The sequence below is a fragment of the Octodon degus genome, unplaced genomic scaffold, assembly GCF_000260255.1.
Source record: "Octodon degus isolate 3935 unplaced genomic scaffold, OctDeg1.0 scaffold00092, whole genome shotgun sequence".
In the NCBI taxonomy this organism is placed as follows: domain Eukaryota; kingdom Metazoa; phylum Chordata; class Mammalia; order Rodentia; family Octodontidae; genus Octodon; species Octodon degus.
The window spans coordinates 2,453,657-2,465,744 of NW_004524668.1; the positions used below are offsets into that span (position 1 = coordinate 2,453,657).

At 53.4% G+C, this 12,088-nt stretch overlaps 1 protein-coding gene across 1 annotated transcript in view; it reads left to right on the forward strand.

Moving 5' to 3' along the window:
* The first annotated feature begins 833 nt into the window (after positions 1-833).
* E2f2 (E2F transcription factor 2) overlaps positions 834-12,088 on the forward strand; it is a 23,790-nt gene continuing 12,535 nt past the window's right edge. The window contains exons 1-4 of the mRNA XM_004637609.2: positions 834-1,209; positions 7,029-7,134; positions 9,766-9,985; positions 10,719-10,877. Coding sequence (XP_004637666.1) covers positions 958-1,209; positions 7,029-7,134; positions 9,766-9,985; positions 10,719-10,877 — 737 coding nt within the window. The 5' untranslated portion in view covers positions 834-957. The remainder of the gene's footprint in view (positions 1,210-7,028; positions 7,135-9,765; positions 9,986-10,718; positions 10,878-12,088) is intronic.

Here is a 12,088-nt window from a genome sequence, read left to right on the forward strand (position 1 = left end):
TGTCAATAGACATTACTTTTTTCCTTAACATTAAAAGTTAAGCGCTGTCCCTCGGTCCCTGTAAGTAAGGGTACGGGTGTCCTGATTTTCTTTTTAGCAGCAAATGGGATATAAACACATATAATCTAGCTAAGCAGTGGCAAAGGTTTAACAAAAGATGATGCACTGCAGGGTCTAACTTCAAGGGTTGACTTCTGCGCCAAGATGTTTTCTCCTAACCCCAGAAAGCCCGAGCGCATTTGTCAGCAAGCTGTACACTGCTCTGGCAGGCTGTGCTGTCTATCCCGGAACCACCGTCTGTCCCAGTTTCCGCGGGCTGCTAGTGCCGGCCAACGCCGGGAAACGGCAGATGTCGCGGTCCCTTTAAGCAGTAAAGCTGGTGGTGCAATCGCCGCTCCAAAAGCCAGTCCTTTCCGGGGGGTGGAGCCTGTACCTGTTTCAGCAGCCAACTGGAGCGCTGCATTTTCCGCGGGAGATCCGAATTTCGCGGCACGTAGTTTGGCGCTAAAAAAAAAAAAAAAAGAGAGAGACAAGAAAAAAGAAACCGAGAAAGGCTCGGGGCCCAGAGAGCGGTCTGAGAGCGACTCGGGGCCTTGAGGTCCCCTCCTCTGTTCGAGCGCGTCTCGTCTCTGCCAAGCTCGCGGGCTCTGGGGACCCCTCCCCAGTTCCGGCCGAACCCCAGCGCCCAGGCTCTCGGGGCGCGGGCCGTTCTCAGCGAGGACAGCCCCTGGCAGTGCCACTGCTCGCCTGGCGATCTCCAAGCGGCGATCTCCAAGCGCTGCGTGGCTCGGCCGCGGGCCAGGAGGGGAGGGTCCGGCCGTGCCCCGCAGGCGTCCATTGGCGGCTTCCCCGGCTTCCGCGCCACGCCGCGGGCCGCGTGAGCCGCTGCTGACTCCAGAGCCCGCAAGTGCCAGTGGGCGCGCCAGGCCCGCTTGGGTGGGGGGCGCCGCAGTCGCCATGCTGCGCGGGCCCTGGGCCCTGGCCCCCGCCGTTGCGCAGCCTCCCAACGGGGTGCCGGCTTTGAGCCCCACTGAGCAGTGGCCGCCCGGCCTAAGCAGCCCCCAGCTCTGCCCAGTCACCGCCACCTACTACACTTCGCTGTTCCCGCAGACGGTGCCTCCCGCTGCAGCGCCCGGCACCTGCCTCGACGCCACCCCCCACGGACCCGACGGCCAAGCTGTGCGCTGCGTGCCAGCCGGCCGGCTGCCGGTAATGCTGGGGACCCTCATTACTTCCCTCTGTGCCTTTCCGGGTAGAGGGAGGGGACCCCGCCTGGAATGGAGTTTTGGGGAGGAGGAAGATGATTTTCAGTTTCCAAAACAATCCATTGGTCCCTGTATCTAATAGAAGACCCTCCATTTTCAGATTTTGGATGAAATAATCCCGTCCTTGATAGTGGGGTAAAGAGGACTGCTTTCGGAGTCCCTAGTGCTCTGTGTGACTTTGGGTGTATTGTTTGGTCCGGAAAGCAGAACTGGGTACTTGTTATTGTCCAGGCTCAGGGCTTGGCCTGGGGATAATTTGAGGACTTTAAAACGGGGGTAGGTCTCCTGGGTCTCAGTGCAGACGCGTGGGCAAACATCCAGCTACCCCTTTCCCAAGTATCTGCTTTAGTCCCAGACCCAGTCTTCCCTCCAGATGCCCAGTAAAGGATGCAAATGGAGAAACCCCACTGGGTTGTGGGGTAGCTGTTTCCTCAGACCGGGAGCCAGGCCAGAGAGGGCCCAGAGTGTGGTGGCATCAGGCTGCAGCGCAGGGTGTGTGCTGTGTGGGGGCGGAATTCCGGGAGCTCTAGGGTATGGAAACCTGCTCCTCCGTGTGGGGGTGGAATGGGAAAGGAAATGGGAGCAAGGCTGCTGGTGGGGGTTGGGAGCCGGATTTCTGGCTCTATCACTAATTTATGTACTATTTACAAGTCTGGGCCTCAGTTTCCTCTCTTTGGACATGCATGGTCACTCCCAGCTCCTAGTCCTGGGCTTTGGAACCAGGCTCCAGGAGGGAAGTTGGGGATGTTGTAGGTTTGCTTATGTGTGGTGGGGCATACAAGGCCAAGATGAGTTCCCGTGGTCTCAGAGGCATCTGGTCAGACCTGGGCCAGTCGGCAGGCATCCATCCCAGCCATCTCTGGATGTAGGCAGAGCTCCAGTTCCTGCCATTGCAACCACGCTTTGTTTTTACCTTCCCAGAGTTCCTTCCCGCACATTACTTCCAACTAGAAGAGAAGGAAGCAGGCATGCTATTATCCCCAATTATCGTGTAGTGTCTTGTGTTCAGCACTTTACAGCCTGAAGTGTTTTTGTAGTCTGTGTGGTTGATAGCTCCATGTTACAGGAAGAAACTTGGGGTCGGATAGAGGATATAACAGGTGCAGAGTCACACAAGAAGGTGGGGGGCCGACCCCAAAGACAGCCCTCTTTATGCAGCCTTGGCTTTCCCCAGTACTGCCTGACTTAGATACCAGGGAAAGGGCGCAGCGGCACACACCCCAGTCTCTCCTCTGGCCAGCTGCTTCAAGAGTTTCAGTAACAGCTGTGGTTTTGAACTGCTTTCATCCCTCCCAGAGGAACCCGAGTGTATCGGTCTGTACCTCCCTCCCTCCCAGAAGGCATCAGTGCTCTAAGCAAGAATGGCTCTCTTTTACTGAACACCTCTTCTGTGCCAGGCACTGTTTGGCATTCTTCACTTTTATTATCTTGGACGTGATGCCCAGGCTGAGGCACCTTGCGCGTGAGGAGACTTGAGAAGTGAAGACACCTGCCCAAGCCACCAGCTGAGAAACGGGGATCTCCTTGCATGAGACCCACCTCCCCCCGCAAAGGCCTGCTAGGCTGAGAGCCCCATCTCCTGTGGTCCCCGTGTGTGCCCGTGGCCCCTCGGCCCCTGCTTACTCATTTTACAAGGGTGTGACCTGGAACAGTTCCAAACCCAACCCTGGGTGTGACCGCCTGCTTTGTGGCCGAGCTGCAAAGTGCAGGGTGAGCAGGATTTGTTGGGGAGCTGCCCTTTACAGCAATGGCAGCTAACTTTGATGGAGGACTGAAAGCCAGAATTCAGGCCTTCTTGCTCCCTGCCTAGTGCTCTCATTACCACTCTCCTGAGAGGATGAAGGGAATGCTTCCCTGCAGGCTGATGCCACCACACTCTGGGCCCTCTCTGGCCTGGCCCTGGGTCTGAGAAAACAGCTACCCCAGAGCCCAGTGGGGTTTCTCCATTTGCATCCTCTACTAGGCATTTGGAGGGAAGACCGGGTTTGGGACTAAAGCAGATACTTGGGAAAGGGGTGGCTGGATGTTCGTCCAAGGCAGTCTGCACTGAGTCCGAGGAGACCTATCCCCGTTTTAAAGTCCTTTATGGAGGGCCCTTCTCTGTGTGGAGGCGCTTGTCTGGCCAGGCACGAAGCATTGTCATGTCTCAGATCTTTCCCTTTAATTTGTCTATATTTTCTAGACTTCCATAAGAGAAAATAGATGTTGTTTGAGATTGAGTCTTGCTATGTTAGCCAGGCTGGCTCCAATAATTCCTAGGCTCCTCAAAGGCTCCTCCTGCCTCAGCCTCCTGGGTCACTGGATCTGTAGGTGTGCGTCGCCGTGGCAGTTAGAACATAGACATTTCACTGAACCTGACCAGGCAGGTCAGAAGAGGAAGCGTAGGCTCAGAGGGGCAGGGCAGCCAAGCCAGGCTGCCCAGCTCCCAAGTGGCACAGCTGGGAGCTGAAAGCGAGGTGAGGCTCCTTCCCGGTGCTTCTGTCCCATGTTTTCTGACCTGAAGCTTGGGAGACACCTGGCTCCATCTCTTTGCGACCTTGAGCAAATCACTTCCTTTTCTGTGATCCTAGTGTCCGCGCCCTGCTCCGGGAGCTCTGCACAGGAAGGAGCTATGCTTTTCTCCCGGTGGTGGGCGGGGTGAATCCTAACCAGGCCAGAGGGGCTGCCTACGCCAAGTCTAGGTGAGAGCCGCCAAGTCTAGGTGAGAGCCGAGCCGTGAGAGCCGGGCTGGCCTTGGGTGTGGCCACGGACCTTTGGTCTCCGGGCCGCCGCGGGAGCTGTCTCTTTGCAGCTCCCTTCTGAACTCTGCCTCTGCTGGTGCCTGGCACTTTAGTGCGGAGTGGATTGGCCCCAGTTTACAAGTGGCCCAAGAGGTCAGCTGACTTTCCAGCTTACCCAATTATGAAGCAGGTGGCATAGCGGACAACTGGCTCAGTCGGACCCCAGGACTGGAGCTCAGCCTCGCTCGGGATAGTCCTCTGCCGTCTTGGTGTCACAAAACCATCCTACTATGAGTTGAATTTTTTCTCCCTTCCTTCCTCCCTCTCTTCCTCCCGTGCTTTCATTTCAGTGCCAGGGTTTGACCCCAGCGCCTTGGGCATGCTAGGCAAGTGCTCTAATACCAAGCTACCCTTTCAGCCCCCATACACTGACTTTTCTCAAAAGTGTCAGATGGGCTGGAGAGATGGCTCAGTGGTCTAAAGCACCTATTTGGAACAAGCTTGGAAAAGCCCAGGGACCGCGGTTCGATCCCCCAGCACCACATGCCAGCCAGCCGCGCCCCCTGGTGGGCTGAGCTGGCCACACACACACACACTAAATAAATGTTAAAAAAAAAATTTAAAAAAAAGGTGTCAAAGAGGTGTCCTTAGGTGGGTGACATTTTGCTACCTAGAGGCCCTGAGAGTGCAGCCAGAGGGGGAGGGGGAGTTGGGGGCCTGGAGTGTGAGTGTGTGAAATGGTAGGAGCAGGCCTTGGTCCGTATTCCAGCAAATCCTGAAGGGACAGAGATAGAATGGAGCTGAGGCAGCTTGGTACATGACCTGGAAACCTGATGGGCTTGGGTTCAAACCCTGGCTCTGCTTTGTGCACTTGGGTGTGCACCCTGACCTCTGAGCCCACGTCTTGTCTGCCAGTGGAGATTGCCAGTACTGATATTGCAGGAGTCTACGAGCACAAGATAGGCCCAGCATGAGGAATCTGGTCAAGGTCCTTAAGCCTGCTCTCTGCTCTGCAGGTGGGGAGGCTTGGCGGGAGAGATGGCAACGGTTGGGGAGGCGCTGGGGTACCCCCCCAACTTCAGGCAGCCCTTGGCCCCTGGCCTCCCTTCCTCTCTGTGCCCTTGGTATTTCTTTGGAGGGTGGGCGAAGGGCCCTGGCACAGGCAGCATCCATCAGGATGGAGAAAGGCCTTAGTTCGCCCCATTGCTGTGCCTTCAACTGTAAAATGGGGACTGGCGGCATGGAAGGCTTGGGGAGGAGGTGGGGGTTGGGGCCTGGCTTGGCTCAGAGCATTTGGAAGTTCTCAAGAGAAGGCCTGGCCTTTTCTCTAGTGACAGGATGGCTTGGTCCTGGAATCTAGGATTTTATCATCCTGGAGATAGATAAGGAATGTTCAACAGGCTTAAGCAGGGAGCTGTGTGGCCCATGTCCAGAGCTGGCTGGGGGTGTGGAGAGGTGCCTCATTTCTAGGCTCCTTGAAGCTAGGAAGAGAGCTTCTCCAATCAGCCCAGGAAGGCTTCCTGGAGGAGGCCGGAGGGGGAGGGGGGCTGTGTGCAGGAGCGCGCACCCTTCGCCCCACCTGTCATCCCAGCTGTGGAGAGCCGCAGTTGTGCCTCTCAGCACTACTGAGCATGACCTCACCACCAAGTGTTAAAATAGGCCTCGAAGCCAAGGCCGGGGGTCCTGGCGGCGGGGGCACAGAAGAGGAAGGAAGTGGGCTCAGTAGCCCAAGAACGGTGTCAGGGAGGATGTTGAGATTGGATTTTAGGGAAAGTACCATGCGTTTCCTCAGCACTTACTGTATGCTGAACCACAGGCTGAGAACTTTACAGAAGTGTCCTCCCGAGGCCTCACCAGAACTCTGCCTTGTGTCATGCAGAAGACCGCAGGTGGAGCGTTTCCCCAGGTCACAGTGAGGCTGTTGCTCTGGTCCAGCCTCTGACTTGTGCCCCAGGGCCCCGGCCCTGCCCCTGCCTAACCTGGAGCGAGGCCCTCTGGGCAGTGCAGCTCAGCGTAGCTCCGGGCCTCTGTGGGACCGGGTGGCGGTGGTGGCAGGGAGGAGCAGATGGGTCTGTGGTTTGATTTCCCCAGCAGGTGTTTCCCAAGCTTGGCGGGAACCGGGAGGGGCAGCAGGGCTTCAGCAGCTGGTCCTTGAGATACTGGGGGAGGACCCATTGTCTGCCCCTCTGTGGAGAAAGAATGGCACAGAGTGTATTGAAGAGGCCCTGGGCCTTTGAGTGACAGCCCAAACATGGGGGCAGGGGATGTTTGCTCTGCTTCCCGTGTGGGTACCTCCCTAGGGTGTGGCACCAAGCCAGGAAGTACCCTGGGTCTGGGCGGATGCTGGGCTCTGCTCTGATAAGGACAAGCTGTGGGGCTGTGATGGGCACCCCAACCAGCTGGGCCAGCTGCTACTTGGAGACTTTGGTCCCCAGCCTGGTGTGGTTTAGACCCTACCCACTCCTTCCTACTAGTGTGTCCTCTGGGCATGGGGTTGGGGCTGCAGGGGTAGTGAGGCGGGTGGAGGCAGCCTGTGGCTTGGGGTAAGGAAGCCTGAGCCCTTGGCCTGCTTGAATGTGGTAGCCTCCAGTGCCTGGGCTTCAGAGGTGGGAGTGTCACCACCCTTAGAAAACTACTTTCCCCCTCTGAGTGCTCACTTCTCAGACCATTGATATATATATATATTTTTTTTTTTTAATTTTTTTTTCTCATTGATATTTTCTTATCAAGTGTGGCCCAGCAGTCACTGGCACAGGAGGTGGCTGCTGGTGGCCTCAAATCTTTTTTTTTTTTTTTTTTTTTTTGGCAGAACCGGGAATTGAACTCATGCCCTTGTGCTTGCCAGGGAAGTGCTTATTCCACTGAGCCATCTCCCTGGCCCCATGGCCTCAAATCTTGGCCCCAGGTGGGCATAAGGCTAAGACAGATCAATTCAGGTTGGGGAGATAGCCTGTCAAGCTCAAGTTCAATCCCTAGTACCAAAAAAACAAAACAAAAAAAGATCAATTCTCACACTGCCTGTCTCTCTTCCCCTCTCTCCTAGGCCAAAAGGAAGCTGGACCTGGAGGGTCTTGGGAAGCCTGCGGTCCCTGAATTCCGGACTCCCAAGGGGAAATGCTTTCGCGTGGATGGCCTTCCCAGCCCCAGAAGTAGGCTTTTGCTGGGGCCCCTGGGGCGTGGGGGGAGGTGAGGCAGGGACCGAGGCTCTTGGGGTGGTATTCCACCCATCGTGGAAATAGACCCCGCTTGCTGGCTTCCCAAGGTTTCCTGTGTGTTCTCACTTGACCCGGCCCGGAAGATAGGATTATCTCCCTTCCGATGCAGCTGAGACGCAGTCCTTGCCCAGGGTCCCACGGCTAGCGTGAAGGCAGGACGAAAGCATGGGCCATGACCCATGGGTTAAGTCTGATGACCAGTGTTTACTCCAGGAGCTTGCTGTTTTTTAAGTTTTAATGCCCAGAGAGAAGTGAGGAGGCTCAGTTCCCGCGCCGATCCCAGCGAAAGCTGGAAGACTTCACTTTCCCAGCCAAGCAACCTTCAGCTCTGTGCCTCCAATTTTTTTCTTTTTCTTTTTCATTAGTATATGTTGCAACATGTAATGTTTAATTCTTCACCAATCCTTCGCATTGGTGCGCAGACAAAACGCTATTTATTTATTTATTTACTTATTTATTTGGTACAGGGTCTCGCTACACAGCTCGTACTCGTAGTGATCCTCCTGTTTTTAGCCTCCCCAGCACTGGGATTACATCACCCCCTCTTGGTGGCTAGCTCAGTGCCCCCAGGGGCATGGCCGGCGTGGCCTGGGGTACTGGGGATCCAACACTGGTCCTTACGATTGCTTAAGCAGGCGCTTAGTGCACTGAGCTATCTCACTAGCCCCGGAACTATATATTATACTATAGTAATAAATGGGAGGCCGGGGAGATGGCTCAGTAGAATTAACGCTTGCCTGGTAAGAGCAAGGGCCTGAGTTCAATCCCCGGTTCTGCCAAACAAACAAACAAACAAATAAATAAAGAAGCATCAAAAAACAAAGTTTTTTTTTTTTTTTTTAAATAAAGTTTTCTCTCTTTTCTTGGTACTGGGAATCAAACTAAGGACCTTGCACTTGCCAGGCAGGTGCTGTGCCACTGAGCTATATCCCCAGCCCCAGAGTTTTCATGTTTAGTTCAATCTGAGGCTCTGTAAGAGATCCACGCTCAGGGCGGAGCACAAGCTAATCTGGGTTTCTCCCACCTGCTGGCAGAGCGAAGTGACTCATGGGAAGGTGGAATGCCACTTAATTCAGGCTGCATGCCATTTCAGTGGTCTGAGAAGTGAGCGTTCAAAAGGGGCCAGTTCTGTTTCTGGGAAGCAAATGATACTGCTGTCTCTGAGGTTCAGGATCTGGAAGCCACCAAATCCAGAGAAGCCAAGGGCTCAGGCTGAGGCTGGAGGATTGTGAGTTCTAGGCTAGGCTGGGCTACATAGTAAGACTTGTTTTCAAAAAGAAACAAAGATGAGATCCAGAGGCCTAAATGGAGTCTTCCTAAAGATAAATCAATATTCTGGTTAAAACAGGAACTTGAGCCACTCGCTTGGGAGAAGGTATGTCACTGGGTGGGATATTGGTGTCCAGGCAGGGCTCTTATCTGATTTGACCTGCACAAACCCTAGGTGTCTCATCTGTAAAATGAGGTACAGGTAGGTCAGGGCTGATGAGAAAGTTTTTTCTCCAATTGATTGGCAAAGGCTGCCCAGAGTACTGCACTGAAGAAGTCTAGTGCTTAGCAGGATGATTGAAAAAGTGCATTGATTGATTAGTAATGTCTGCCATGTGTGCAAAAATGAGACAAAGTACTGAGTGCCAAACACCATCTACGTTTAAGGAATTCTGAATGAATTCCTTCCCAGGGAAATAGCTCAGTGGAATAAGTGCTTGCCTGGCAAGCACAAGGTTCTGAGTTTGATCCCTGGTGAAAAAAAAAAAGAATCTGAGACTAACTCCGATTCTAGAACTAGTTTGGCCACTGACTTGGTATGTGACTTGCAAGTCACTCGATTGCAGAAGTGCCTCTGTGGTTTTAGGACACAGCAGCTGAGATGCGGTCTTGCAACATCAACCTCACTGAGAAAGGGACCCTCTTCACAAACCTGTCCCATCTGACGTTATATGACTGATTCCTTTCAGATAATACGTGGGAAGAAAAAGCAACTATGCATCTACAAAATGTTCTCAACTCCAGGCTTGTCAGCCTCCGCCTCTACCCTAAATCCAGATTCCTGGCATAGCTAAGAGGACAGGGGAATGGTGGAGAAGGGAGACTGTGGAGTCAAACAGTCTGGATTTAAATCCTAGTTTTGCCACTTTCGAGCTGAATTTCTTCATCTGTCTGGGCCTTGGTTTTCTCATCTGAAGAATGGGTATAGTTGCACACCAACCGTACAGAGCATTGTAAGGATTAAACGTGTTTGTGCATGGCAGGTACTTAAACAGTGAGCTGCACACAGGAAGCAGGCCTGGTAGTTATGGGGGTGGAAATGGTTGCCGTGAGCTGTGGTTCAAAGGCGCTCTGAATCAGGCATCAGGAGCCTGGGCTTCTAGTCCTGACAGTGCTCTGTGGCTGAGTCACTTTCGTTTTAGGTATCTGGACGACGGTGGTGACAGCCCCTACCTGTGAGGCATGGGTGGTGGAGGGTGGAAGAAGGTGCTGTGGGTCCATTGTGGGTCCAGGGCAATGGAGGGGAGCCCACGGGCTGGCCCTCCCTGAGCTTTGAGGAACTCTTCTCTCCCTCAGCACCTAAGTCCCCTGGAGAGAAGACTCGGTACGACACATCGCTGGGACTGCTCACCAAGAAGTTCATTTACCTCCTGAGCGAGTCAGAGGATGGGGTCCTGGACCTGAACTGGGCAGCAGAGGTACTGGACGTGCAGAAGCGTCGCATCTACGACATCACCAATGTATTGGAGGGCATCCAGCTCATCCGCAAGAAGTCCAAGAACAACATCCAGTGGGTGTGAGTGCCTGGGCAGGGCCACCGGTGCGGGTGCGAGGGCGAGGCTGAGGCCAGCCTTCCGGGGGGCACGGGGCCTGGGGAGGGTCGAGAGCAGCCAGAGGTTTCCGCGCTGAGTCAGAGCCAACGTCTCTGAGGTGGGGTGGAAGAGAAGGGGCAAAGGCTTGGGTAACAGCACTTGAGGGAATGGCAGGATGGAAAGGGAAGATGATTTCTAGAAGGTTTAGAGACCTAGGAAGACCCCCACACGCTCTCTCTGGGTGAAGGACCCCAAGATCTGCCTGTCTTAGCTCAGGACAGACTCCTCGGAGCTCCGTAGGAATAACTTGGATTCCTCTTCCCACTTCTGCAAGGCCTGGAAGAGGAGACTTTGAAGCTCTGGCATGAACCCTAAGAAAACCTAGGCAAGGGACTCAGGAAGAATGTCTTTCCACTTGGGGGAGGCTGAGACCTAGCGCTGGACCCAGTTGGAAGGATTAGAAAAATGGCGTTTTTGACTTGACTAGTTTCTTCTCGCGAGCCCAGCCCCCAACCTCAAGCACCAGTCCCTGGTCAGTCCCCGGGAGCTAGGCTGGTCCCCTGATTTGCACAACCCTGTGGCTGTGACACCATCGCAGATGCCATAACTAGCCTCCCCCTGGAGGTTTGCCTACTCCATGGTGCCTCTCTGTAACAGCAGAGCTGGGAGGGGGGCAGATGTGGACAGACACGGATGTTGGGGTTGCTGTGTTCCCAGAGGCAGGGGACTGTGTGAAGACCCCTCCCGGCCTTCGAAGCAGCAACAGCTAGGACAGGAGCTGAAGGAGCTGATCAGCACCGAGCAGGCCTTGGACCAGCTTATCCAGAGCTGTTCTCTCAGCTTCAAGCACCTGACCGAGGACTCGGCCAACAAGAGATATCCTCTTCGCGGGGGATGGGCTGGGAGCAGGGCCCAGCGCGGGCTTCCACCTCTCCAGAGCAGATTCTTCCCGAAGGGTCTGACCCCCACTAGGAGCCGGGCACAACTGATTCTTCGCTCTTTAGGGGCTTTTCCTTGCAAGACTATTAAAAATGCGACAAATTATTTCTGTATTTAACAGTACTGAGGATTGAACTGAGGGCCTTTGCACATCCCCAGTGCTACATCCCCAGCCCTTTTACTTTTATTTTTTTGTGGTACCAGGGATTGAACTCAGGACCTTGTGTTTGCCAGGCAAGCACTTATTCCACTGAACTATCTCTTCCTGGCCTGATAGTGATACTTTTTGTTTTGCGACAGATTCTTTCTTTCTCTATTTCCTTATTTATTTATTTTTTTCTTTTTTCTTTTTTTTTTTTTGCAGAACCGGGGATTGAACTCAGATCCTTGTGTTTGCCAGTCAAGCGCTTATCCTACTGAGCCATCTCCCCGGCCCCTTTTTTTTTTCTTTCTTTTTTTTTTTTTCAGTTATTTATTTTTTTTGCAGACGGGATCTTCCTGCATAATTCAGGCTATCCTTGAACTCACTATAACCCTGGCCAACCTCGAACTCACTGTGATCCTCCTGCCTCAGCCTCCTGAGTACTGGGATTACAGATATTGAGGCAGGTTCTTGCTAAGTCACTATATTGCACAGGCTGATCTCAAACTTTAATCCTCCTGACTTAATCCCAACTCCCAAGTAGCTGGGATTACAGTCATGTGCCACCATTCCTGGCTAGTACATTTCTTTACAATTGAAAAATGGAGGGTATGGGGAAGAAACATGGATCTACTAACTTAATATAGTCCTAGTTCCCTTGTGTGTGTGTGTGTGGTGTTGGGGGCTGAACCCAGGGTTTCACCCTGAGCTACATCTGTAGCCTTTTTAAATTTTTTTTATTGTGTTATTACTTTTTTTTTTTGTACCGGTGATCAAACTCAGGACCTTGTGCTTGCCAGGCAGGTGCTTATGCTGCTGAGCTATCTCCCTGGCCCTAAATTTTTTTATTGAGACAGGATCTTGATAAGTTGCTCACAGTAGGTTCAAATTTGGAATCCTCCCATCTCATCTTCCCAGAGTGCTGGCTTACACCACCATACCCAGTTTATTGTTCCTTACCATACTTTTATGTGTTATTTCAATATAATTATGCACCTACTATATA